The following is a 27,992-nucleotide window of genomic DNA, read 5'->3' as shown; positions in this document are numbered from 1 at the left end:
GCGCCGGAAGGAAGGTCAGGCCCGGTGGATTCGCGCGCGGGGCAATGCTGCTGCGGAGGCTGCGGAGCTGGGCTTCCTGGGCGCTGCGCCGCGACAGGCCCGGGAGCCCCGCCTCCAGCCCGGGGTTGCCAAGGGCGCAGCGTTGGGCCTGGCCTCGGGGTAACGCGTCTCTCAGTTCCCTTTGCTGGCGTCCCGGAGGCGGCCCTCAGCCCCATTCCGCGCCCTCAGCTCGCGGAACCTGCCTGAACCCGAAACCCCTTCTCCGAGGCGCCAGGATTTCCTCGGTCGGCCTGGGGGGAGGGGCGAGGCGGTCGCTGGCTGGTGTCCCAGACGCCCGCCGGCAGGGAGCGGGTGGGGCCTTGGGGCTCCGGGCCCAACTCTTGTTCGGAGCTGGGGAGCCCTCTAAAGAGCGGAAAGAACCCCCCTCCCCCAAGGTTCCTGGGCCCATTCTTTGGGCCTTGGGGGAGATGCCGGCGAGCGGTGGATGCGTTAGGCTCGGTGCGCTGTTTCTCCCGCTGGGAGTGGAGACCCTCCCCTTCAGAAGTGAGAGCCCCTGTTGTGGCCAAGTTCTGGCGTTCTTTGGCTTCGGGGTGTTCAGTGGCACCTGAGAACCCCTGTGGTGTGGGTGGGCCGCGATGTCAGCCCCGGGCCTGCAGGAGAAGCCTGAGTCCTGTGCTGAAACCCACCCCTGGGTTTCAGTGGCCCACCCGCCAACCACTCTTTCCCCGGAGCTACGAGTGGAGGTAACTCTGCGTTTTAACTAGCTGGACACCCATCAGTGAGGATCATAAATATAAAATGTGTGGAAAATGGAAAGCAGAATATACTAAGTGACCAAAACTGAGCACAGTTGGGGCCCTGACGTGCCAACAGGACCCCGGCGGCAGTTTCAGTGTCACACAGGTAGATAGCAGTGGTAGGCCTGCCTCCGTCCACCTAGGGAGGGTCCCAGGTGTCACTGGAAAACATTTTTAGGCCAGGGAGCAAGCATAAAAATTACTGTTTTTGTCGTGGTTTAGAAAATTAGGACAAAGAAGAGTAAGCTATTTTTTTAATTTTTTAAAAAATTTATTTATTTATTTATTTTTGGCTGTGTTGGGTCTTCGTTTCTGTGCGAGGGCTTTCCCTGGTTGTGGCAAGTGGGGGCCACCATCGCGGTGCGCGGGCCTCTCACTGTCGCAACCTCTCGTTGCGGAGCGCAAGCTCCAGACGCACAGGCTCAGTAGTTGTGGCTCACGGGCCTAGTTGCTCGGCGGCATGTGGGATCCTCCCAGACCAGGGCCCGAACCTGTGTTTCCTGCATTGGCAGGCAGATTCTCAACTACTGCGCCACCAGGGAAGCCCAAGAGTGAGCTATTTAAAACTAAGTTAAAAAATTGATTTCCTTTCTTTTCTAGATAAAGGTAGAGAAAATGAAAAAGAGAAAAAATCAGTGGTAAGTCTCCCTTTTATGTGCCCTCTTTCCAGTGTAGGATTATATATGTGTAATAAACACACACGTATAATACACACATGTTTTGAGGAGGGGAGTGAAGTTTTTTTTAACTATGTGCACATAGTTAAAAAAACGAATACAAGAGGATCTCCAGGGATAAGGAAGTCTGTCTCCACTCCTGGGCCCCAGACTCCCTCCCCAGAGACCACCTCTGTTACTAGTTTCTGGTATGTCCTACCTGAGAATCTACACAGGTGGGAGAATACATGTATTCATAGCCTTAGGTGGATTTGGACTATTAGCTCGATGAATGATTACAAAGAGATTTGAAAAGTGGAAGTTTAGGTTGACTGGGTTAGTGGGTGGCAGCCTGGCTGTGAGGGCAGGTCTGCTGACCGCTGCCCCCAGAATTCCAATGCTGAGACTGGTGGGTGGGGGAGGGATAACAGAGAATTCATGGGGGTCCACAGACAAGGGTTCCACCAGTGCAATGACTTGGAGGTGCTAACTCTGGGGTGGGACTGTGGCTGGTGTGAGGTTGAAGGTCAAAGGAGGGTCAAACTGGACATGCCCATGGGATGTTTAAGACTTCAGCAGGCTGCGGTGGGGAGCAGTATCTCGGTCACCGTTGATCCAGAGGCTCAGTTCCTTAAGGGAGCTGGAAGTTGGTAGATATGGCTGGAAAGGGATTTGCTTGGAGGGTGTGGGCAGGAGTACCTTGGCTGGAATATGCAGAAGGCGGAAGGTGTGGGGAGGTCCCCTGGGGTATTTGGGGTGATGGAGAGGGCCTGGGAAGGAGTGAAGTCACACGGAGAGGACTGGTGATGAAAATGCTTGAGATTTATGGAAGTTTGTTGAAACTAGAGGTGGGGTGGGGTATGGCGTAGGCATCATAGCAGGGGGAAGGGGTTGGTAAGTTGAGCTGGATGGGAACTGGTGCAGTATTGTACTATTAATTATTGAGCTAGCATTGTTGTGAGCTGGCTTGTCCTAGGTGCTTTCTGGGTGTGGTCTGTTATCCCCCAGACACACAGTAGGTGGTCCATGGGAAGTGATGTGGAGCCTGCGTTCAGGCCCAGGGCTGCTCTTAGTCATTCAAATCCTCTGAGTTCCTGTGTGGACCTGGGGACCTGGGAATCCAACAGCCCCTGTTGTTAGTGAGCCTGTGGTTGGATGAGGGGGATGGCAGTGAATAGGACAATGGTGGATCTGGAACAAGAGGGAGTAGGGGCAGGGCTTCTAGAGGATGATGACTGAGGGGAGACTTGAGGCCTCCTGGGAGAAGGAGGAGAGGGCGAAGCAGGAGTGTTGGAGCAGAGGGAACTGCAGGGGTAAGTCACAGAGGGATGAGAGACTGAGGCTTGTGGCCAGTCCCAGAGAGGTGGCTGGGGAGGGCCTGGGGGTCGGGAGACAGGACCGGAGACAGATCCCAGCTCCCGGAGCCACTGAAAGACTTTACCAGCTGTGATCTGGTTTGCGTCTCAGGAAGAGGTGGTGGACCATGGATAAGGGATGAGGGACCTGGCCGGGCTGGACTGGAGGGGGAGAGGCCAGCAGGGAGGCTGCTCCCACAAGGAGGGTTAGAGACCTTAACTAGGGGCCAAGGAGACGGGCCAGGTTCTGCAGGTGAGTAGGAAGTGGGGCCCAGAAGTATTGCTGAGTTGCTGGGTGAGGAGAGAAGATATCCAGGGCCTTGAGGGTGTCTGGGTGGATGGTGCAGCCTTTCCTGAGGACAGGAACGGGAAGAGAAGCCATATGTGGGTGTTGGGGGGTGATAAATTGAGGTGCCCATGGGACATCCCATGGGATTGGACAGGACAGGGAATATCTGGGCTGAGCTGCAGCTGCGAAGTGAGTCACCACCACAGAATTACAAAATAAATTCCAAAGTCGGGTTAAAAAGAAATGACTAATGTTTTCAGGTGAACAAAGTCTGAACAGACATTTCCTGAGTGAATTTATTAATGGCTAATAAACATAAGAAAGTGCTCAACCTCCCTAACAGAGAAAGAATGCTTTGGGAGATGGAGTGATGAAAGCTGTGGATCAGACCTCAGACCTGGTTCCAGTCCCAGCTCTGCTCTTGGAGGTGGATAAGTCCTTAACCTCTTAGAGCCTCAGTTTCCCCATCTGTGCAAATATTCATAGCTGTGATTGTTGTGGGGATCAATGTGACAATGTTTGCAAAGTACAGAACCCACAGGGGCTAATTTTATAGACATTATTAACAATGAAATTAATGAAGATTTAGGATGGGATATGCCCAGCATTGGCACAGTATGTTGATAGGCTCACTCTCATCCTTCTAAAAGGGGTGTGAATTGGGTCAGCATTTTGGAGGGCAATTTGGCATCATGCATCAACAGCTGTAAAAACTCACTTATCCTTTGATGCACTGATTATATTTCTGGAAGTCTATTGAAGGGGATAATCAGAGCCAATGACAAGGATTTATGTACAGGAATGTTCACCACAGCGCAGCTTATCATATCAAAAAAATGGGTGTCACAACACAGTTTTATAATAAAAGTAACTGGACAGAATGTAACATCCAACAGTAGGGATTTCAATAACACGTTCCTTGCAATGAACAGGAAAGAAACAGTCTGTGCAGAATGATGTCTAGGTTGAGCTCTTTTTAAATATCTAGGAAAAGTTGTTTCCTTTAAAGAACAACAATAAAAATAAAATCCACTGGTGCCCTGACGGGGTCTCCCTTTTGCACATTCACTGTGTTTTCTTGTGCTGAAGGAGTAAGCTGACAGGGAGCCGGGATTGGAGGGCCAGGCCTCTGTTGGAACTGCGATTGTCCGTCCAGCTCTCCTAGGTAGCCGTTAGGATCAAGGCAGGAGGAAATCTTTGCAGCCAACTGAGAGAGAGTCCAGTTGCTGACGAGAGTTTGTAGAGGTGGGGCAAGGTGAGACAGCCCACCGTGCCCCTGTGTTTTATGCAGGGTGTGACTGAGGCTCCACTGGGGTCATGAGAAGGGAGTTGCCAGGCTTAGGTGTGAATTCTAGCTCTTTCCCCCGCCAACCCTGGCACCTGGGGCAAGTCACTTAAGTGGCCCACGTTTCTCTGTGGGTGCTTCCAACCTGGGTGTAAAGGTCACTGTGCAGCAGGACAGGTCCCCTCTGGCTCTGTGTACCCCAGGGGACATGTAATATGTGTTGTCAAGGGCAAGTTTGTCTTCTCACATATGTGGAACTGCCCATTTCCTCTCATGGTCTGATGGAACCAAAGCCATTTGGCCCGTGTCACCAGCAGTCCTGGCTGAGCAGCGTTTTGTCAGAATTGCTGGGCAGCAGATTCAAGGGTCCCAACCCAGAGTCTGATTGAGAGAGTCTGGGTGCTCCGCTGGTGCTTCTGGAGCAGGGTGTCTGTGGACCACTCGTTGAGAAACCCTGCCATGGGTCCGTGGTACTCAGCTTCCTCCATGTTGAAATCACCTGGAGAGCTTTCCAAGGTACTGAGGCCTGAGTCCCACCCTGAGATCATGCCAGAATTGGCCTGGGTTGTGGCTTCCTTTTGTGGATTCTTAAAAGTTCCCAGGTGATTGTAGCACATACGTAAGACTGAGAACCACAGCTTCAGTTGCTTTCTTTCCCTGCAGTGGGGTACTTGTAGGAGGCTCCTTGTCTTTCTTATGGGTAGACTCCTCCCACCAGTGCCAAGACAGCCCCTTCCCCCCAGTACACTTAGCGTGAGCAGAGTGAACGTTCAAGCTCTACTCCTCGCCTTATGCCCTTCTAGAGCCTCATTTTTCTCTTCTGTGAAAATGTTAGAACCCGCTTCTCAGGTTCTGGCAAGGTTAAGTGCAGGATTGGTGTATGTTGCCCATCTTAGTCCTTTTCTCCTGTCCTCATACCTTCCAGTCCACGGCCAAGCATGTTTTTCTGCACAGAGCAATGCATTAGGTTCTAGGTAACGTACACACGCTTCCCATCCTTAAAGCCATTAGGTTCTGGTGAAGGAGGCAGGACATTTAGGCCTAAAATCTGATAGTCTGAGGAGTTGCGCTAGGGAAGGGCAGAGCTAGCGTGGCCGAGGGCAAGCTGTGTGGGGTCTAGGCGTTGACCTAAGGGAGTGTCTGTCCCGGAGGGCAGTGGCCTGGTGGCCAGCAGCGGTGGACCTGGAGCCTGCCACTGAGGGGAAGGATCGGGTGGTTGCTATTACTAACAACAGGACCCTGGGGGTTTCCTCCAGAGGGATTTTCGTGTACACACTGGAGTCTTGGGCTGAACCAATTATGCTGTTCACCTGAGCCCTTCCCTAGAAATTCTTCCTGGTATTCCCCCAGGCACTCGATTTCTGATCCTAACATGCGTTTGTCTTTTGCTAGATATGTGTCGAGGGCAATATTGCAAGCGGGAAGACAACGTGCCTGGAGTTCTTCTCCAACACAGCTGACATCGAGGTACAGCTTCCACGCCAGGTTTGAAGGAACCTGCAAAAGCTTGGTGCATTTATAAAGGGTGCAAACCGGACCTGCCCTATAGAAATATTGCTGGGGGAATGCGTCCTGTGTGAGAGGAGGGAGAGGCCCCTTGGAAGCTTGTGCCTGGTTTTCCCCCAGGTTTTGCTCCACACACTCTTCTCCTTGGCTGATTCTGCTTTGTCACCTCTCACTGTAATAAATCTTACCTATGAGTATGACTATATGCTGTATCCTGTGAGTCCTCCTAGTGACTCCTCAGACCCGGGGAGGTGGGCGTCTGGGGGACTCCCGACACACCTGTCCTGAGCTGTGTAACTCTCGCTGACACTTTAGAAGCACGTGTATTCTCACTGAACACCTTGGAGCCAATGTACAACAACAATACCGTCAGCAAGGAGAGTGAACAGCTAATGAGGGTAATACTCTATGCCAGGCACTGTGTTGAGGCATCGTTATATTATCTAATTGATTTCATTCTTACAGGAGTAGTCGCTATGAGACAGGTCCTGTTATTACTTCAGTTGCAGAGGAAACTGAGGCTCAGTGAGGTGACATGGCTTGGCCAGGGTCGCATGGCTAGTGTGTGTGATGCCATGTCGCAGCCCAGGCTGTCTGCTCCAGGGGCCATGCCCTTGTTTGGCTCTATAGTATGCAGAGCTTTTTTGGCTTTAGGAAAACCACCCAGCCTTCAGATCTCAGCTCTGCTCTCTGACCTCCCCAGCTAGGTTACCCTCCATGGTGTAGGTTCTTCTGGCTCCTCTGTATCCTTTTTGTTTTGTTTTGTTTATTGTTTTTTGTTTTTTTTTTGTGGTACATGGGCCTCTCATTGTTGTGGCCTCTCCCGTTGCGGAGCACAGGCTCCGGACGCGCAGGCTCAGCGGCCATGGCTCACGGGCCCAGCCGCTCCGCGGCATGTGGGATCTTCCTGGACCGGGGCACGAACCCGTGTCCCCTGCATCGGCAGGTGGACTCTCAACCACTGCGCCACCAGGGAAGCCCTGTATCCTTATTTTGTACTACTTCTCGGGGTTTGAAAATATGTGTTGCTTTCTGTGATGACCTGATTAATGTCTGCTTCCCCAGTAAGTTTAAAGTTGAAAGCATGAAAGCAGGGCTGGGGTGGTTTTTCTCTTGCTGAATCCTTGGCACCTGGCACAGTGGGTGCTCAGTATTTGTTGAGTGACAGTGCCACAGATGGGGCACAGGTCAAGGCTGCCTGTGTCCCAGCCTCTGGTGGGCCTGAGTGGTACAGCATATGCTACTCAGGGGACAGGACCAGAGTGCTGAAGACCCAGAAGAAGGAGGGGGAGGTTGGGAGGAACAGGGAATGATTCACAGAGGAAGGGATATTTGAACTGGATTCTGAAGGACGTATAGGAGTTTTCCATGTAATGAAAGTTGAGGTGAAATGAGGTGAGGTGGGCATACTGGGCAGAACAACAGCATGAGCAAAGGCACAGAGGGGTAAAAGGTGGGGGGAGGTTACTCTTCAAGGGTCCCATGCATTGCTTTCCTTTGGTCTCTTGTGACCTGTGGCACCTACTCACATGGACTTGAAGGTCCACAGAGGGATCCGGATATTCTCAAAATCTTGGCCCCAAGAGCACCATTTACTTATTTATTTATTTTGGCTATGCAGGGTCTTAGTTGCGTCAGGTGGACTTCTTAGTTGCGGCATGCATGCGGGATCTAGTTCCCCCACCAGGGATCGATCCCGGACCCACTGTATTGCGAGCACAGAGTCTTACCCACTGGACCACCAGGGAAGTCCCAAGGGCACCATTTAAATCCTTTCCGGCACACACCTGCACAGCTTAGGGAGGCTACTAAAGAAACAGGACTCTGCCGTCAGTGTGCCCAACACAGAGATCAGAGGGAGGAAAGGGAGGCAGGGCACACTGCCAAGGTCGCTGGAGAGCCCCCAGACCGGAAGCTGGGTGCAAGCTGCAGCCTGAAGTGCAAGAAGCAGCCTCCCTCGTGGCTTCTCTCACCTCCCTGCCTTCCTGATGTGCTGGGCAGTAAGGGGCAGGATGGAACACGTGGAGGGGGGATTGGGAGAACCCACTTGCCCCCGGGAGCTCCTGTGGCGGCAGGAGAAGTGGCGTGTGCATATGCTCGTATACAGGGGTGGGCAGAGTGGTTCTCAAGTCATTTCTCGAAGCTGCGCCTGGAGCCACATCTGCATGGAGTTGTGGCCTCGCAGGGAGGGTTGCTCCACTATTTTGGCCCACCCTGGGCGCCCAAATCTTGACTCTCTCCCTGATCCCACCCCTAACACGAGCCTTCACAGAGCTCAGAACTGAGGAGCAGCAGCTCTCTGATGTTTTCTTTCCTGACAGGTGTTAACGGAGCCCGTGCCCAAGTGGAGAAATGTCCGAGGCCATAATCCTCTGGTGAGTGTGTTGTTCTATGCGTGAACCGCCAGCTGCCCCTTAAGTGTGCAGGAGCAGCGCTGCTGGTGCCTGAGCCTGCACCCTGTCCAGACGTGTCCTTGCTCTTCGCTGGGTGGTGGGGGAGAGGGAGGGGACAAAGGGAAAATGGCCGCATGTCGATGGTCTGAGGTCAAGGTTCTTTGAGGCCTGGCTGGGCATGTAAGGAGCCCAGGGACCTCCTGTCAGCTATCCCAAACTATCCCAAGTGGTCGGCCCCAGCTACCGGAGGGTCCTTCTCCTGCTGCTCATTCTTACCCCACCCTCCCCTAGAAGAAACCCAGGTCTCCTCAGGCCTAGCCCCCCAGGACCTGTCCCTAAGTAACTAGCTTCCTTGGTAAACCTCTGATTGGGGTTTGCACTTGCCAATGCCCAGGGGCTGCCTCATGCTCACCCTGAAGCTACCAGTCTGCTTTCCCAAGGGTGGACCTAGCAAGTAGGGGCTGTAATGTGCCTGTGCCCCTCCCACCTCCTTCCCGTTCAGAAGGCTCAACTCTGGCTGCTTGAAAGAGGTGGGTGGAGTCTGGGTCCTGTAAGAGTGAGCTCAAGAAAGGGATGCTGGTTCTGGGCTCCTGTCCCATGATGGAGGAACGATTAGTTTCGTTTTTCAGGTAAGGAAACCATGGCTGAAATAGGTTGCCCAAGGTCACACAGCTGGTAAATGACAGATCTAGGTTTGAACCTTGGACTAGGGGGAGCCTGTGCTGTCCTGTCATTTCTAGCAACACAAATGGCATCTCCTTGTGTGGGTCTTTAGACTCTGAGTTCCACTAAGGGCAGGGACTGTGTCTCATTTGGCTCACCGTTTTTTGCTAGAACATAGCACAGTGCTGAGCACTTAGTAGGTGCTTGTTCACTGATTGATTCAGCCAGTATTCATTGCATGCCTGCCATGTGCCAGACACTATTCTAGACGCTGGGGCGGTGAGCACCTCGAAGCTTCTGCTCTGCTGGCCCCAATATCCCAGTGTGGGGAGGCAGAAGGCAATTAAAAAGTGTGTGATATGGCCGGTGGTGACAGGAGCTAAGAAGGCATCTAAAGCAGGTAGAAGGATATTATTTAAATAAGGCAAAACCTCTCAGAGCTTTCGAATAAAGAATCCCAGAGACGGGAAAAGAGTTTCACCTCTCAGCAAGGGGGAGAGGATGGAATGCCAGTCGTGGGCATACAAGGAAGCTCAGAAACATTCCTGTCTTCTAGGAAACCCAGAGGAACCAGGGCTGGATTGTTATGTAAGACAACTAGAGTTGCAGACGTTAGGGGTTAGAGGTGACTTTCACAGGACCCAGTCCCAGTCTCAGAAGTCTGAGTATCCGTGGCACAAAGAGCATTGCCAATGACAGTTTTATAATAAAAAAAAAAAACAATAGAATTAGATATTTTTACACAAGTTTCCACTCTAGACAGAGGAGCAAGATTGATAGTTTTGTGAAAAGTCTCAGGTCATCACTTTATCTGAATTGGTTTTCTGATGCAGAAAGGTCTTTTTTTCTGCAGCTGTCAGGCAAGAGGGAGTGTTTCTCCTAACTTTTCTGAGATTCTTTCACCCGCAGTTAGGAGTTAGCAGTTTTCAATGCAGAGCACCGGAGTTCCATTAGTTAGCACCAAGAGAAAAAGAAGCAAAAATGTGGAAAAGAGCAGAATAGGATTTTTTTTTTTTTTTTTTTTTTTTTTTTTTTGCGGTACGCAGGCCTCTCACTGCTGTGGCCTCTCCCGTTGCGGAGCACAGGCTCCGGATGCGCAGGCTCAGTGGCCACGGCTCACGGGTGCAGCCGCTCCGCGGCATATGGGATCTTCCTGGACCGGGGCATGAACCCGTGTCCCCTGCCTGCATTGGCAGGCGGACTCTCAGCCACTGTGCCACCAGGGAAGCCCCAGAATAGGATTATTAGCAAGTGGAACATGGAGGAAGTATTTTGTATCTACACGCGGTAGAGAGTGATTGAGGAGGTGGATTCTGTTTTAAAGAGGATGGTTGGGAAGGCATCTCTGACAAAGTGACATTTGAGCAGAAACCTAAACAAAGCTTGGGAGGGAGCAGTGCAGGTGTCTGGGGGAGAGTGTTCAGACAGAAGGCACAGCAGGTGCAAAGGCCCTGAGTTGAAATCACACTTGTGTGTTTGGGTAACAGTAAGGAAGCTCATGTGGTTGGAAGCTCACAGAGCCAAAGAAAGAATGGTTGGAGACAAGAGAAGATGGAAGTGATTGTCTAGGGCCCTGTGGGCCTTGGTAAGGGCTTTGGATTTCATTGTGAATGCAGTGGGAAGCCAGGGAGAGTCCTGAACAGGGGAGTGATGATAACTGGCTCCTGTAGTATAACAGGCTCACTGGTTGCCAGATAGAGAGCAGGCTGTAGGGGCTCAGTGAACATGATTGAATGCCTGAATGAATGCTCCCTGGGACTTTATATAGGCTTCTATTATAGCTGTTCCCAGGCTGTCCTGTAACTGCTCCAGTGTCTGTCTCTGTCCACTCTGTGACCGGGCTGGGAGTCCTACAGATAGAGCACTGCATTCTCCCCTCTTTAGGGTCTGATGTACCAGGATGCCTGTCGATGGGGCCTCACGCTGCAGACATATGTGCAGCTCACCATGCTGGACCAGCACACTCGTCCTCAGGTACATTTCAGATGCTTGGTTTCAACCTTCTTTTTTTTTTTTTTTTTTTTTTGTGGTACGCAGGCCTCTCACTGTTGTGGCCTCTTCTGTTGCGGAGCACAGGCTCCGGACGCGCAGGCTCAGCGGCCATGGCTCACGGGCCCAGCTGCTCTGCGGCATGTGGGATTTTCCCGGACCGGGGCACGAACCCGTGTCCCCTGCATTGGCAGGCGGACTCTCAACCACTGCGCCACCAGGGAAGCCCATGGTTTCAACCTTCTTAAACACAGTTTTCTTCAAATGAGTGGCATGTGGTTGCCAGGAAGGGAAACCTCACAAGGAAGCCCCACTGGGCCTTCAGAGCTGCTCAGCCTTCTCTGTCTCTGGGGTGAAGGTCTCTGTTCCTACAGCTCTCTGAGGACCAGCCTCCAGTGCCCCCACCCACCAACCTCAGCTAGCCAAGAACTTGCTATGATGCCATGTAAGCCCGAGTCTTCATGACCCGATCGCTCCTGGGCTCAACTCCCTTTAACTCAGCTCTTCTCAAAGTGTGGTCCCTGTACTAGGAGCAGCGGCAGCACCTGGAAACTTGTTAGGAATGCACATTTTCTGGCCCCATCCTGGACCTGCTGAATCAGAAATTCTGAGGTGAGGCCCAGCAATCTGGGTTTTATCAGGCTCTCCAGGTGATTTTAACATATCCCTTATTTGTTTGCATGAGAGCTGCTGATCTAACCTTCACAAGGCTTGTTCACATTCTCAGTTCAGGTTCTTGAGAGAAGAATCTGATTGGCTCAGCTTGGGTCAGGTGTCCAGCCCTGGTCCAGTCAGGTATTGGGGCAGGTCACAAACACGGCCACTTAGGCCCCTTCCATCAGCAGGGTGTGAATAGGGGCAGAGTCTCTTAGAAGAAAGGCTGACTGAGAGATCCAATTGGCACCCGTGGTTCAGAATGGCAAGTACCACCTAAGAGACTGGCTTTGGAGGCTCTCCTTGAAGGAGACAGGAGATCCATCGGCCAGTTTCTCTGACACAGCCATTCAGTGGTTTGATGCAAGGCTGGGCACTTGCAGCCGTAGCTGTCATTCTTCTACAAATCTGTGTCTTTTAATAATAGAAAAAGATATGAGCAGAACCATATAAATTTCTATCTCCCCAAAAATCTGTCTAAAAGATCCATGTCAGAGTATGGTCTGAGGTTGGCCTGCAGCCTGCTTCTCCTGGGTGGGCACTCGATTGCAAATGTAAATTGTATCTAGTATATCTGAATATAACGGGCTGTGTGTGTGTTCCTCTGTTTAAGGAAATCTATCAGGAAGGAGGCAGAGAAAGAGAGATGGACAGACTAGGAAAGAGGAAGAGAAGGAGAGAGGGATAAATGGGGAACTAGCAAAAGATGGGCAGCAGAGAGTCATAAGTAAGGAGAGGACTGAAAAACAGAAAAGAAGGCAGATGGACAGATAGACAAATAGGAGAGTCAGGAAATTCCTGGGTTATGGCTTTAAATCAGCCTCCGATTTGCTGGTCCAGGCCCCATTGGATGCTGTGGGCCAGGCTGAGTGAGAGCAGTGTTTGTCCACTTGGTGTCAAGAGTAAGAGCACCTCCGGCTTCCCAATGGGACACTGGACAAAGGGAAAGGCCTTCTGTGGAGGGTGTGTGCATGCTGGCAGAGAGGGGCCATGTCAGTGTCGTCCTCCCTCTTCCTGGGCACAGTCCTTTCCAGTTCTGAAGGGCTGCAGTGATCCCCAGCCAGCCCTGTGAGGAGGCGGCGAGGTTGGCAGGCATGCTGGTGGGGTTCCATAATGCCACAGCCCAGCTCTCTCGGAGCTGTGCCTCCGCTTAAGCAAATGCATCCTATTTAGGTCCATGATAATCACCACGCTTTGTGCTTGCCACCACTTTCCCGGGGGGCACTTGGCAGTTTTTCTAGCACTTCCTCAAACCCACAGTCCAGTGGAGCCTCACCCCTCCTGTGAAGGAGGCTGCTGCTGACAGGCCCTCCACCCGGCCTTGCTGCACTGACCACTGAGATTCAGGGTATGGTGTGGGGAGGGTCCAGGGCCCAGGGAGCCTAACGTGGGACACACGGTTCTCTGGTGTCCACCTCCCTCTCCTGAGGCTTCTCAATTCTTGTATTCAGCATAGACCATAGGCAGGGGGAGCAACAGGCATTCTTCAAGGCTTCCTGACCCCTTCCTCTTTGCCTGAGTTAGTGAATCACTTTTTGTTTTCTTGTAGACATTGCCTGTACGGTTGATGGAGCGGTCAATTCACAGCGCAAGATACGTTTTTGTAGAAAACTTGTATAGAAGGTACCGTAGTTTGCACAATCGATAATTTATTAAACCATTACATTTTTAGAAATGAAATTGAAACTTATTTATCTAATTGACACATACTGAGTACCTACTGTGTTGCCACAGTAACACTGTGTAACAACCAACCACAAGGCCTCAGTGACAGCTCTCCGCGCTGATGGCTCGGCTGTCCAGGGCGGCCGGCCCGGCGGCTCTGCTGACCTTGGCTGGCTCAATGATATGTCCAGGGGTTGGCTGGTCTGGGGTGGCCCAGTGAGGGTGACTGGGGTGACTCATCTCTCATCTGCTTGCTGATCCTCCTTCTGGGACCGGCAAGCTGGCCTGGGCATTCACATCTCATGGCTATGGCAGATCAAAAGCACCGTAGTTCTTTTCAGGTCTCTGCTTCACGTTCGCTAACATCCATTGGCCAGAGCAGGTCACACCAGCCCACCCCAGTCTGAGAGGGGGCAGGGCCCTGTGGGTTACATGGCAAAGTGGGAGGAGACAGGGAGGGGTGAAGAGTCAGAGCGACCAGAGCCATCAGTCCAGCAGTGTGCATGCTCTTTGTTGTGGTTTCACTCACAGCTGTCTTCTGCCCTCGTGGGAGCAGACTCTGTCACACAGACCTAGCTGGGGGGGCTTCTGGTGGCCCTCAGTGCTGTGGCCTCAGAGGTGTGGGGTCCTCCACTCCTGCGCTCAGTTGACTGCTGATGTTTGGGGGTCTTGGGGAATGGGCTGCAGCTTCTTCTCTGCGTCTCCCTTCTTGGTAGCTTTGAGCTTCACTCCCTCACAGAGCTGGTCCTGATATCTGCCTTCCACTCTCTACACCCTGCCTCCCTGTTCCCTCCCATCTGCAGCTGTGGTCCCAGCCTCCCTGTCTAGGTGGGTTGAGCCTCTCATTCTTTTTTTTTCTGTTATTTATTTTTGGCTGCGTTGGGTCTTCGCTGTTGTGCGTGGACTTTCTCTAGTTGTGGCGAGCGGGGGCTACTCTTAGTTGCAGTGTGTGGGCTTCTCATTGCGGTGGCTTCTCTTTGTTGTGGAGCACCGGCTCTAGGGTGCACGGGCTTTAGTAGTTGTGGCTCGCGGGCTCTAGAACTCAGGCTCAGTAGTTGTGGCGCACAGGCTTAGTTGCTCCGTGGCACGTGGGATCTTCCCGGACCAAGGCTCAAACCCACGTCCCCTGCCTTGGCAGGTGGATTCTTAACCACTACGCCACCAGGGAAGCCCCTCTTGTTACTCTTAATTACTTCTTTCTGTTGGTTTTCTTCGTGGTATTCAAGACAACTTCTAATTAGGTTGAACCGTATGAAATTATTAGCACTTGACCAATTTTGACCTACAAAAATGGCAGTTTTGGGCTTCCCAAAGGGGGGGCCCAGGGGGGCCAGGCCATCCGCCACTTTGGTTTCAGGGAGATGAGAGAGAAGGCAGTGCTCCTCAAACCCTTTCCCTGAAGTCTCCAAAGGCAGAGAAACGCTCACCCAGGCGGCCGCTTCCCTGCAGGTTTTCCCAGCCTGCGTACCCGAAGCAGCCGGCTAACTAACTGGAAATTTCTTTGAAGACTTCTCTTCGAAGTCTTTGCATTCTATCCCATAACATATCCCTGTGATTGTAACAACTGGTGTGCTCAGCATGTGGCTGGGAGTCCCCCTCACTCAGCCACACTCCCCAGAGAGCCCGAGTTTGGGCGGCAGAGATCCAAGGGCAGGGACACCAAGAGGCACCTTCCCAGTGCAGGCCATTCACTTGTGGGACTGGTCCAGCTTACCTGAGAGTAGGCACGGCTCATGTGGTTGAGGGGCAGGGCAGGGACCCGTGGGCAGGAGCTACAGTCGTTGTCCTTCCGTTTGAGCCCTCCAGGCAGCACTGAGCTGGGCACTGTTGACCGCGTTTGGCAGACCAGGAACCACGTGGGGTTCGAAGGCCTTGCTCCTTCCTGGTTGGGCAGGAAACTGACCGGGGGGCTGACCTGCACACTGCTCTGTGGGGCAGCAGTGAAGGAGGAAGTGGTGAGACATCTAGATTTCTCTCTGTAAGGCCAGAGGCTTCAGGCCCAGGGGAGTTCCCAGTGTGCTGGCTCCGGGGGACCAGGCCTCTGCCCCTTTCCACCCAGGCCCTACACTCAACTTCTCCCACAGACTCCATGCATCTTGTTAATGCACCCATGCTGCTTCCAGGGTGGGGCCCGAGAGCCTGCATTTGTAGCAGAAAAGCACCCTGGGTAGCTATCATCCTGCTGGTTGGCGTCACACTTGGAGGGGCAGCCTCCGAAGAAGGCAGCAGCCAGGTGGCCCGCAAGGGGCCGTCTGTGCCAATCATGGTCCTTTCCCCTGGGAGTTTTGCCCCGTGGCTTCCTTGGGGCCTCACCTGGGCCTTAGGGGTCGTTGAAAGCAAGACCTGCGGGCTGTCTTTGTGGGGGTCCGTGGGGCAGGTGGCCAGCCAGAGTGAAAGTTCTTCGTGGAGCAGGATTTCCTCAGCTTCCTGCACCACCTGCAGTTTCTTCATTTCACATTTGTGGCTTCAGATTTTGGTTGTTGGGGGTTTTGTTGTATTACCTTTGTTTTCAGGGTCTCTGGGTGTATTCCTAGGTCAGGAGTGAGGCAGCTGTAGGCCAAAGGTTTTCCTTTTGGAGGCACAGTAAACGGTATTTCTAGCCAGAGCTAAAGAAGTGACAGGTGGGAGGAAGGGTAGGATGTGGGCTTTCTTCTTGGTCACTTTCATTAGAAACCCAGCTTCTCTCCATGCAGTGGGCCTTCCACAGTGAAGTGGTGCTGCGAATGTAGATGTTTCCATGCCCCCCAAATACAGATTACCATCATTTTGAGCCTAAACCAAATGACGCCTAGAACTGGGTTTGGCTGGATCCTTTGCTCATAGCCAGAATAGGATGTTTTGGTTCCCACCTGTGGAAGTTCAGCTGGGTACTGGGAACCACAAGATGGCTTGTGTTGGGTGTCAGCTCTTGCCTGGGAGCTTGTGTGGGGACAGCCCTTACACAAGGCAGGGGGTGCATGGTTGCTGCCCCTTCAGCCTTGGGGTTGGCCCTTCTCTCTTTCACAGAAGCCCTTGCAGCCTTGGCTTGGAATCTGGAGGGACTGGGATGGAAGGAAGTACGGTAGGCGTGGCTTTGCTGTCTGCAGTTGCAGGCTCGGGTGCCCAGAAAAGCCCACATTCTGCAATTCTGCATCCCCCAAAGCCAGATTTCTGGAAGGGCTTTCTTGCCTTTTGGGCCTTGGACAAGTGAGGAGCTACTCCAGGGAGAGACCCGCCTCTTCCGCCCGCATCCTCACCCCAGCGAGTTTGGGGTGGGCAGAACATACATGCAATTATGCCACCAGGGGTTAATTGCCAACAAGGAAGATTCTGGTTCCACAGTCTCCTTAAAGACTTAAAGAACCAGAAGGACTTCTGAGGTGTGGGCACTGTGCTGGAATGAACAGCTGAAGGTGGCGAGAAAGACTCAGGCAGCTAAAGCGGCCATGCAGGCCACTGTGTGGCCCGACCCTGTGGGCTAATTGAACACAAAGGTTTCACAGGATTGCCTGGTTGGTGTTCTCTAAGAACAGAAGGAAGGGAATTGCATGGGGCCCAGCTGGGGAAGTGACACACTGACTCACCTGGGGCTGCGGGTTGTGGACATCCATTAAGGCCCTGCGTTTGGAACAACAGGCGGGTCCTCCTGCTGCCCTGATGGGCCCTGGGGCTTGGACTCCTCCTCACTCTAGGCCAGACTGGGGACGCACTGCCTGTGTCATGGGCCTGCGAGCGGTGGCTTTCCTCAGGCTGAGGCTAGAGAGACACTGGACAGGCCCAGGGGCAGCCCCCTCAGCTGACAGACGGGGCAGGTGGGGTTGGGGCACGTGGTGCAGCCAGGAGCGTATGGGTTTGGGAGCCGCCGAGAGCCAGGCTTCAGTCCCTGGCTCAGGGCTGGGCTGAGCTTCTCTGGGCCTCAGTTTTCCTCATCTATAACTTGGGGCTAAAATTGACCTCACAAGGTCTTGTGAGAAACAAAAGAATGTCATGTGCACAAGGAGGCTGGCATTTGAGTGTGTGATTTCAGTTTCAACCCGTGCTCTCTGGGCCTCGGGGAGGGCGGCAGCAAACCGTGCCAAACAAAACAGCAGGATTCGTGTGGACTCGTGGCCTCAATTTTGCCCCCCTAGGATAAGGGGAAGGCACCATGAGACCCCCTCAGTCCACCGTTGGTGGGTCTGCAGAGAGGTGCTGCCCTCCGTGTGTTCTGTGGAAATAAAAGCAGTGCCTTGGCGGTGGTGCTGGGCGCCCCATTCTCGAGGCAGACAAAGGAGGAGCCGGGCAGATTTCTAGGAGGAAAACTGCAGATACAGATAAAACAGCGCCCGCTGCCTGACATGCCTCAGAATCATGGAAGGCAGCTTCCGTTTCCTCACTCCGCTCAGCCGGTGGCCAGTTGTCCTGGACCCCCCAGCACATGGCTCCTGGCAGTCTTGGAAGGGTTTTCTGGAGGTCTGCCTGCCGACCCTGCCCTCAGGGAGGCTGCCCCGGAGCCGTCTAGAGGACCTCTAAGGAGAGCATCGGGAAGGGAGGACCTGCTTCCTCCCGGGTTTGCCTGGGCCAGGTGAGAATGGGAGGTTCCTGAGCCACCCAGGAGGTGTCCTAAGACCACCTGGGGCCGATTTCCAGCAGAGCAGCGGCTCTCAGGCCCCAACACTTTTTGTGGTGTCAGCTGGTTTGGTTTTAGTTAACACTGTGCTACCTATATCCTGAATTGTGACTCAGTTCGGTGGCCACAGCTAAGGGTATCCTCCCAGCTCTGGGATTTGACAGAACCTCCCTTGAGCCTTACAGACACCGGTGAAGTCCTCTGGGGCAGTCTCACACCAGCTGTCCAGCGTTCATGACGTGGGAGGCTATTGGGCAACTTTCCCTCCATGTGTGCTGCTCACTGGCCCTCACCCTTGAGTTGCCAGTCTGTGCTGTGTGCCCAGGCTGCGTGTTCGGTGGAGCGAGTGGGGCTGATCAGCAGCTTCTTTTTGGCAAATCCTCATTCCCTCGGAGTCAGCTTTGTTCCAGAGAAGGAAAACATGTCAAGAAGAGTGGTTTGGTGTCTGAATATCAAATACTCTCAGCTGCAGCTAACTGCAGCCCAGCTCAAAGTAGCCTGAACACTGAGGTTGTCACGGGCTGTCTTAACAGCAGGCTTTGGTGTTGGTTTCATTCGGTGGCCCTAGTGCTGTTTCTCTCTGTTTTCCTACTGTCTTGTTTGTGTCCTCAATATGAGTCCCTCTTGGTGACACAACGCCTGTGGCAGAACCGGGCTTCTCATTGCTGGCCAGAGGGTGGATGTCTTGCCAGTGGCTCTCCTCTAAGCATGAGGAGCAAACCTCCCTCATGTCTCACTGGTCAGGTTGGGCCCTTTGGCCTGGGCTGATCAACCTAGCCTGGCCAGCGGAGAGGACGTCCCTCAGACCAGTTGGTTTGCTCTGAAGCTTGGGCTGCGGTCAGGTTTCCCTGAACACTCAGGCCTGTGGGATGGACCCTGAATAGACCATGGGCTACTTTTAAGGAGGTAGGAGGAAAGAATTGGGGGATGGGCAACCATATGAGCTGTGATCGCAAAGTTGTTACCTTTAGTATCTGAATTTTGGTCCCTTCTGCAATGTCCTGGGACTTCCTCCCTCTCCCCTCCCCTACAAAGCCTCCCCGACTTATTCGTGGGGGCGGGTGCTGGTCCTCACACGTTAGTCTGCTCTGGTCTCCCTGCTGAAGTCTGATGCCTGAGACCCCTCAAGGCGCCGACAACTGCCCGTCTGCCCCTGCTGTTCTCCCGGGCACCCTGCATTTTCCTGCTGCTCTGCCAGGCACAGCTCTTCTGCGCTGAGGGCGTCTGGTGGTCTCAGGGACTAGGGGAGGATGTCCCCCTCCAGTCTGTGCCCCGCCCCATCGTTTGGGCCCCCAGGCAGGGCTGCTTGAGCTTGTCATCTTCAGAGCGCCTTCCTCCACGCCCATCCTGCCCCCTCACCCAGGTGGGAGTCAGTTCACCACCCGTGGCGGGGGCAGCTGCAAACCACCCACTCCACTGGCCTCTTTCCCCGCCTTCCCTTCTTTAGTCAGCAGTCAGAAGACCCCCAGCTGCACACAGCTCAGGCACCTTCACTCGCCCGTAGCCCGCCTTGCCAAACCCAGTTCTGAGTGGATCCAAGATGATATTCAAGACGGGTGGAGGATGTTGAAAGGAATTCCTCTCCTGGGCCTTTGAGGGTCACCCCACAGCTGCCTGGTTTGTTTCCTCCAGCTGCTGCCCCTCCTCCCGCTCTTCCCTGCTCATTTCCTCCAGGGCAGAGGACAGACGCCAGGTCTCTCTCACTTGTGGGCTTCTTCTTCCTTTCTTTCTTTTTCAGTTATTACTTAAAATATGTAGTAATTTCCCCCCCACCCCCGCCCCGAATTGAAAACTAGTATGTTGTTAAATTTTGGAAAATACAGAAAGAGATAAAGAAAAAAATGTCTCCCATAATCCTACAGTTCAGAGGAAAGCACTGTTAACCTTTTGGTGGTTTTCTTTCCAGTCTCCTTTCAAAATGTGTGGATGAATACTCTTGAAAGTATGGTTGGGTCGTGATATATGCACAGTTTTATATCCTCCTGTTTTCACTGAATAATGAGAATTTGATTGTGAGCATTTCCCACGTCATTAAATATTATTTTATAGCATCGTCTTTCAGTTGCTGTGTGGTTTTCTGTTAGATAGATGTACCATGATTTAGTTTTTCATTATTTTTTAAATAGTGCTACGGAGGGCATCCACGATTGTTTCCACAAAATAAATTTCTAGAGGTGAAACGGGTTTGCTGTTCCACCTCCCAGCCTGAGCGCTGTCCGTGTTCTCAGGGGACAGGCTTCACAGCCCCTTCCTTGGTTTGGAGTTCAAATCCCAAATGAATTCTCCCCTCGGGCAGTGCCAAGATACTCGCTGCATTATACCATCGACCGTCCCTGGGCAGCGGGAGGTCGGGAGGTTTCGGGTCCTTGTCATCACTACCCGCTCAGTATCACGTGATTACACTATGTCATGGTTCCCTTGGCAGTGCCCTTTCAATAAAGGCAGTGCCCAGATGTTTTGGGGGAACGGCACAGCCCAGGAACTTTCTCATGGGGTAATAAAACCCTTATAACTCTCGTTCCAGTGGGAAGATGCCTGAAGTGGACTATGTGGTCCTGTCGGAATGGTTTGACTGGATTGTGAAGAACATCGACGTGTCCATTGACTTGATAGGTGAGACAGTCCCTCCCTGGCCTCCCTCCCCTGGGCCCAGTGAGGAGGTGGTTGGCTGGGCCTCAAGCAGCAGGGGTGGTGGGCAGGGCCCTCACCATAAGCAATTCTTCCCCTGCCTTGACTCAGCCTTCTCCCAAAGGGCAGATAGAATCTGGGGCTTTTGGTCCCTCCTGGAGAAGCACCCTGGCCAGTTCCTCAAACTGCTTTCCCCTCGGTCCCTTGTGATATGATGGGTTTTTTCTAGTTTGTAAAGGTGGGAGGAGGGACAGAACCTGGACCGTTACTGAGACGGGCCGGGTGCCAGGCCCTGTGCTAAGCTCTGGCAATGTACGGAACCTGTTCAGCTTCACAGTGACCCTGTGGGGCTGGTGATGTGGAAAGAGAATGAAAGTCAGGATGAGGGTCAAGAAGCCTGTTTGGCCACACAGCTGGTCTGCCTCTCCTGCTCAGGGCTGCTGGTAGATGTTTCTCTCCACGCCTTGGCCACACGCCTTCCTTCCCCCTACCCCTCACTTTCACTTCCAAGCCATGAACAGAGTAATTAAAGCCACATATATGTTTTTTAAAATCTTAGTTTATCTCCAGACCACTCCTGAGACCTGTTACCAGAGGCTAAAGATGAGGTGCAGGGAAGAGGAGAAGGTCATTCCACTGGTAAGAGCCCCTTTAACCTGGGGAAAGGTGCAACTTCATCCCGTCCTGGCCCCACCCTCTGTGAGATCATTGTGCTGTTGTTTCAGGGAGAGAAACAGGAACTGAGCACGTTGGAGGGTGAACTCTGACTTCCTCTGAGCTGGAGACCCTGTGCGGTGTCCAGGTCTGCTTCACTTCCTGTGGCCCCAGACTCAGTGGTGGGCACCCCCGGGGCTCAGAGGCGTCCCTTCTCCTGTTCCCACCCAGGTGTCCCCAGGACTTGTTTGGTCCACCTCCTGAAAATTGCCTGCCTTTGTGCCGTCCCCTGGACCCTCGCTAGGACGTGCCCACTTGCTCGCTGTTGCAGTGCCAGTGCTTGGCACAGTGCCTGGCTGGGAGGTGAAACTCACTAGTGTCTGCCCAGTGCCTCACCCTTCTGGGTTCTGGCTCAGGGCCACATCAGCTCTAGTCAGGGCTGTCTAACAGGCTTGGACTGCTCTCCTTGCCCTGGTCTCTCACTATCCGCATCCCCCTCAGAAATCCATCCTCCACACTGCTGCTTGGGTGATGTTCCCAGTACAGAACACCACGCATGCAATCCCCTAACCCCGCCCTCTTCAGTGCCTCACCACTGTCTAGGATAAAGTCCCCACTTGTAGCATGCCATCCGAGATCCTGCATGATTGGCTTCATCCCCTTCCACTCCCTGCCTTTCATGCTCTGGCCATAAAGAGCTAGTTGTGGCTACACATGCTCTCTCTCTCTCTCTCTTCTCCCCCCTCCCCCTCCCCTCTCCCCCCTCCCCTTTCCCCCCTCCCCCTCCCCTCTCCCCCCTCCCCTCTCCCCTTTCCCCCTCCCCTCTCCCCCTTCCCCCTCCCCTCTCCCCCCTCCCCCTCCCCCTCCCCCTCCCCCTCCCCCTCCCCTCTCCCCCCTCCCCCTCCCCCCTCCCCTCTCCCCCTCCCCCCTCCCCTCTCCCCCCTCCCCTCTCCCCCTCCCCCCTCCCCCTCCCCCCTCCCCCTCCCCCCTCCCCTCTCCCCTCTCCCCTCTCCCCTCTCCCCTCTCCCCTCTCCCTTTCCCCTTTCCGCCTCCCTTCTCCCCCCTCCCTTCTCCCCCCTCCCCTCTCCCCTCTCCCCCCTCCCCTCTCCCCTCTCCCCTCTCCCCTCTCCCCTCTCCCCTCTCCCCTCTCCCCCCTCCCCCCTCCCCTCCCCTCTCCCCCTCCCCCCTCCCCCCTCCCCCCTCCCCCCTCCCCCCTCCCCCCTCCCCTCTCCCCTCTCCCCTCTCCCCTCTCCCCTTTCCCCTTTCCCCTTTCCCCTTTCCCCTCTCCCTTTCCCCTTTCCGCCTCCCTTCTCCCCCCTCCCCTTTCCCCCTCCCCTCTCCCCTCTCCCCTCTCCCCTCTCCCCTCTCCCCCCTCCCCCCTCCCCTTTCCCCTTTCCCCTCTCCCCACTCCCGCTCCCCCCACCCCTCACCAGGGAGTTACACAAATGTACCTTTGCCATAGTGGTTTCTTTTGCCTCAGGTGTCACCTCCTCCAAGAAGCTTTCTCTGACCTTCCCTCTACTGTGGTCCCCCAGCCTCTGTGCTTATTATGATCACAGCCATTAGGACAAATATTCTGAAACTATTTCTTTATGTGTTTGCTCCCCATCCCTCAGAAAACTACCATGAACTTTTTAAGATTAGATCTTATTCCCTCTGCGTCCCTAGAATGTGTCCCAGGCCTTGGCACCTAGGGGTTGCTCAGTTAATATTGATCGGAATGCCCCATGTGAATGCCACTGGAAGTACACAGACAGAGGCTGGGCAAGCATTTACTGGGATATCATGGGGGTCTGAGCCCAGGATGGGCTGGACTGGGGTCCTAGAAGGCCAGTCCAGCTCCTGAGGCCCACCCAGCCTTGTTTGCCCCCGGCACCAGCAAGGTGGATTCCAGCCATGAAGGCCCAGGCCTCGTTCTGCGCAGCTGCTTTGAAATCTGGAGACTGGAGTGATTAGAGGAAGGGTGAAGTGGGGCGGGGCTGGACCAAGCTGGGATGGGGCACGGCAGCTCTGTGCGGTGACCCAGACGTTTGGAAGAAGTGACAAATCTGGAGTCTGTCCAAGTCATTGTCGAGGACATTGTCTTAATGGTTTTGACAAGGCCTCCAGGACAAGTCTGTTGTTGCCAAGGGAGAACTTGGTGGTGGATAAAGAGGCAGCAGTGTGGTTTACCCGAGAGCCTCAGGGCTGGGAGTAAATTGCTGCTTGAGGAGGTGTTTGCCTGTGGCCGAGAGCACCGGGGCCTGCTTGTGGGAGAGTGCCGTCCAGTCCTACCGGTTGCGCAGGCATGGATGCCCTAGGGGTGGGTCTGGGCCTCTTCTCCCTTGCGTTTCACCTTGTCCTCCTTCTGAAGTTTGCCCTTAAGCTTTCAAGGATCAATAGGTTACAAGTTGTCTGTTGGAGTGAGAGCAGCCAAGTGGGGCTCCTGGGCCAGTGAGGGTCATAGTCCTCTTGGTGGGAAGGACGGAGGGAGGGTTCAGAGGCTTCCCAGGCCCCTGTGAAGAAACAGAGGCCCTGCTGATGGAGAAGTGGCAGGAAACGAGAGCAGCCAGGTGGGAGGATATGTCCAAAGCGCCAGAGGAGCAGAGTGCGCTGGAGGGATGGGCAGGTGGCCAGAGGGATGCTTCTGCCTGTTGCGACACCTGGGCTGGCTGACAGAGTGCTTGGCCACGTTTCTCATTGTCCACCTGAGCCAGGTTGGCTGTTGTGGGTCCTTAGTCCAAGCCACTGCCCTGTGGTCATTGCCATTCACCTAACCTGCCCCTGATACCCCTGGAGGGGAGAGGTCTTCTCCCTGTGTGCTCCCCACAGCCCTTGCCTTTTTACCCCCTCCGGCAGGAATACCTGGATGCTATTCACCACCTGTACGAGGAGTGGCTCATCAAAGGGAGCCTTTTCCCCGTGGCGGCCCCTGTTCTGGTAAGCCCCCCTAACAGGGCAGGAGACTTTTCTAGAAGGAGGAGCGACTCGGGGGATGTCGGCCACTCTGCAGCTGGAGAATTTGAAAGAAGGAAGTGGGGAGGGTGGAAGGGACTCTGTCTCACAGTCCCCATTCTGGACTGAGCCTTAGTGAGCTGGACAGACCTGAGAGAAGGTGACCTGTCCCAGTGTCATTACGCTGGTGGCACAGTAGCATCTCAATTATCCAGCATTGTCAGCAAAGGAGAGTTCCAGATGGCTGGAGCCCCTGGACCTGGGTTTTGGCCTTAACCGCTTGGGGTGGTGGTCTTTCTGACATGCCCGTCCCTTCTCCGGCGGGTGGCAGGCCCAAAGCCTCATTGCACCTTTTCTTGGTGACCCAGGGCATCTGAAGGAACGTCAGTTGCTGTTCTGGTCTGTCACACAATGATGCCCCCTTAGGAGGTGCTGAGGTGTGTAGGACTGTTTGCCCCAGACTACTAATGCCTTTGAATTCCCCTGTTTGCTTTTTACCCTCCTTTCTCCTGCTGGCACTCACCATTTCTAACTGTGTTGATGCTTCTGCCCCATCAGTGTTTCCCCACTTCCTTGTCCCCTTGTTTTCTGATTTGCTGCTGCCAACTTTCTTTAGGCAGGCCGTTGGGTCCCTCGGACTGTTAGGAACGTGTGTACAGTGTGGGATCTGAGGGAGGGCCTTGCACAAACTTGTGTGCATGGCCTTGGAGACATCTGTCTGAGCTGCTCAAACACTGTACTCATGGCTCTTGCAGGCAGTGAGGTTGCTGGAAAGTGAGATATTACTGTACTGGATTTTTAAAGAAAATTTATTTTTTTCCCCTCATTATAGAAAAATGGTTGATATCAAATGATGATAAAAAAATCATTCATGAGCTTGCCGCAGGGACAACTATCGTGGATTCTTAAGTGAAAATATAGTTGAGAATGTGGATTGACCTAGAAACGGGAGCTGTTTGGCCCTAACCTTCCCTTTTCTCTGCCTGTGACCTTGGGCTTCCCTGCCTCTCCCTGCCTCATCCTGCCTGCCCCTGTCTCTCTCTCTTCATCAGTGAAGGGAGGATGATGTTGAGGTCAGGGGCAGCCCTGTGACCTGTGTGTTTAATTTCCAGGTGATTGAGGCTGACCACGACATGGAGAAAATGTTAGAACTCTTTGAACAAAACCGGCACCGAATACTAATTCCAGAGGATCGGAAGCTTGGTCCATAGGACGGGGAAGATCATGCCAGAGAAATGCCCGCTGCTGCCAAGTTAGCTCTCACGAGCAGTTTGGAACAATCCACTCACGAGAGGGCTTTCTATCTGGGCACATTTGTCTTCCTGATGGTCTTCTTTCCTTTGCCAGTGTCTTTATCCTGGGATTCTGGCCCTCGTGGGTAAATGACATGATGGGACCAATGGGTTTGTCGTGGCCCTTTGGTGTCGCAGCCTTGCATTCCCCCGGTGCTTCTCCTGGTGGTTTCCCACCTCTGAATCCCTCTAAATTAGGGAAGAGCCACCTGACTGACCCTGGGCTCATGGTCTCTAGCCCTTCAGACCATCCTCGAGGGCGAGGTAGTGGTCTTACATCCCAGGGGAGGAAGTTGAAGCTCAGACTGGCTAAGGGACTCCCCGGGGTCACACAGCCAGTGACAGTGGAGTCAGCACCATTCAGACTTCTGGTGACTCCCAAACGATCAATCTCTTGCCCCAGGCTGCCTCATCCCAAGAGCCCTGCCTTCCCTGCTGGAGAGCCCCACACGTGTGTGGGAGTGTGTGTGTGTGTGGGGGGGGGGTAGCGGGGGCAGCGGTGCGTGCAGCCAGCATCTTCATTTTCTCCTTATTTGAGCAGCTCCTGAGGACAGTTAGCATTTCTAGACTCTCACAAAATTGTGTGGTATTTGGCTGGAGCCCAGCGTTCGGTGGTTCACTAGCGTGAGGCTGATGTGGTACTTACCACCTCATCATCGGGACTTCGCTGTCCTTAGGAGAATCGTGGTTTGGCTCCTGAATGGTGCTTGGTCTCCTTGGTGACGGAGGTCCTGCTTGAGCTGCTGCCGATTCCCCGGCAGGGCAATGGCCTATGGCGCCAGGCTGGTGTGCCCAGTGCTGTTGTGGGCAAGGGGCTGCCAGCCTGGCTTCTGAGGCTCCCTTCCTCCATAGTGGCCTTGTGTGAGGAGCTTCACCCTTGGAATTCCTGGGAGTTTGTGGCCCAGGGGAGAGATACAGTGGCCTTACGTCTTTTTGAAATGTTTTTCCATCCAAAGGGACACCATGGGCCCTAGGGCATGAACCATCTTTATTAGTTCAGAGAATATCTAAGCTCCGCTCAGCTGTAACAATGCACTGAAGGCACGGCTGTCTCCTGAGTCAAGTAGGAAGCAAGAGAAAGGAGGAACATTCTCTTTGGGGACAGTCTGGGCAGGAAAGTTGGGGCTGGGAAGCAAAGGCTCTTGGAGCACTGGAGCTCCTGAATTTTGGAGGTGGGTGGAGAGAGCTTCCAGAAGGCTGTTGCAGACACGGGGAAGGATTGATTATGAACTTGGGGAAACAGGCCTTGGCCTCTCCCGAGTGGTGGTTGGTGTACCTGAAGGTTGGAAGGCCTTATCCCAGCCTCTGTGTGAGTGTGGCACCTGTGCATGCAGTTCTCTGACACTACATAGGTGACAGGTGCCCCGGGTGGCCTGGGCCCAGAGGCAGCGCTAGGAGGGCAGCACTCTGGCTTCCAGCCCTTTCTGGCTGGACTGACTCCTGGGCCGTGTGCACAGGGTGAGGGCGGCAGTCCGGTGGGGATGTGTCTCTCAGCCCAGATGTTGGTGATGGACCAGAAACCTGGGGGAGGCAGCGCCTCTGCTTCCAGGCATCTGGACATGCCAGGACCATCTTTGGGCCTTTGCAAACAGTCCAATTTCCCCTCAATTTGAGCATCTGTTTTGGGGGAAATGTGATTTAAAAAAAACAAAATCTTGCTCTGTGATAGCCAATAAACCCTTCACTTAAAACCTGGTGATAATTCTGGAGCGCTTCCTGCGCCAGCGATTTAGGCCCCTGCAGCGTCCTCATACCAGCAAGGTAATGTTTTAATTTTTAAACACTGTGTTCCTAACGGGATGTCCGGGTCCATAAGAGCTCTCTGTCCTCCCACCCCGGCACCTTGGAGAGGATGCTGTATGTACCCACAGTGGCTGGGGCCTGTCACAAAAATCTCCCAGCCCAGAGATGTCACAGGAAATGGCTAGAGCCCAGCCCACCAAGGGTTGCTCTCCCCCATGTGGCAGGCAGGGCTGGTGGTGGCAGGGATCACAGCAGTTATGAACACTGCTGAGAACCAGGGCAGGGAAAGGGCAGATGGCACGTGGTAGGCACGGGGCCCAGTTCCTCAAGCAGAGAGAGGCACTCCCCAGGGACTCCCAGGAACGGCTGTGAGGAGCGTGGCATGGCTTGGCAGGCCCTTGCTAAACGTGGGCCCTGGGAAGTGCTGTCACCCTGCTTGTTTTTCCCTTTCTTTTTCTCTTCCTGCCTCTTTTCTTCCTTTCCACCTGAGCCCCTCACCTAGCTGAGAAGCCCCCCTGCCTGAGAAATGCATCAGTCAGAGACCCTTCCTGGGGCTCCCGCAGGCTCCCACCATCTGACCTGAGGAAGGAAGGATTGAGGTATTTATTGCTGTGAGAGCAGGTAGGAGATGTTTCCAAAACCTGTCTACCCCTGGGTGCTATGGAATCCGCATCACCCTCATTTTCCTAGAGCCTGGGGCCAGATGGGGGAGCGCACTTCAAATGCTCGCACATCTGCGGAATGAGTAACCTCACCCCCTTGGCCTCTTCACCCTGAAGTTACAGTTATTAAAATAATTGACAAGCTCTTGGAGACGTCAGCCCTCCACTGTTGAGAATCTAATAACAATAATATTGTGCCCAATGTCTCTGGGCTTTGACAGTGGATTACTTATTTACCA

At 53.8% G+C, this 27,992-nt stretch overlaps 1 protein-coding gene across 3 annotated transcripts; it reads left to right on the top strand.

The window, feature by feature from the left end:
* Positions 1–32: 32 nt before the first annotated feature.
* On the top strand, positions 33–27,859 carry TK2 (thymidine kinase 2). 3 transcript variants are annotated; one of them, XM_060000989.1, is made up of 10 exons: positions 33–159; positions 1,398–1,435; positions 5,775–5,849; positions 8,210–8,263; positions 10,829–10,918; positions 13,137–13,210; positions 20,365–20,453; positions 21,028–21,107; positions 23,961–24,041; positions 24,425–24,462. In XM_060000989.1, the coding sequence occupies exons 1-10, from the start codon at positions 45–47 to the stop codon at positions 24,431–24,433; spliced, it is 705 nt and encodes a 234-aa protein (XP_059856972.1). In that variant the 5' UTR covers positions 33–44; the 3' UTR covers positions 24,434–24,462. The 3 variants fall into 3 exon arrangements, with proteins under 3 accessions (XP_059856972.1, XP_059856973.1, XP_059856971.1); XM_060000988.2 differs by lacking the exon at positions 24,425–24,462 and adding an exon at positions 25,169–27,859 and having other exon boundaries at positions 39–159; XM_060000990.1 differs by lacking the exons at positions 23,961–24,041; positions 24,425–24,462 and adding an exon at positions 21,194–21,453.
* The last annotated feature ends 133 nt before the right edge of the window (positions 27,860–27,992 follow it).

The sequence above is a fragment of the Delphinus delphis genome, chromosome 20, assembly GCF_949987515.2.
Source record: "Delphinus delphis chromosome 20, mDelDel1.2, whole genome shotgun sequence".
In the NCBI taxonomy this organism is placed as follows: Eukaryota; Metazoa; Chordata; class Mammalia; order Artiodactyla; family Delphinidae; genus Delphinus; species Delphinus delphis.
This window is presented reverse-complemented; position numbering and strand designations above follow the sequence as displayed.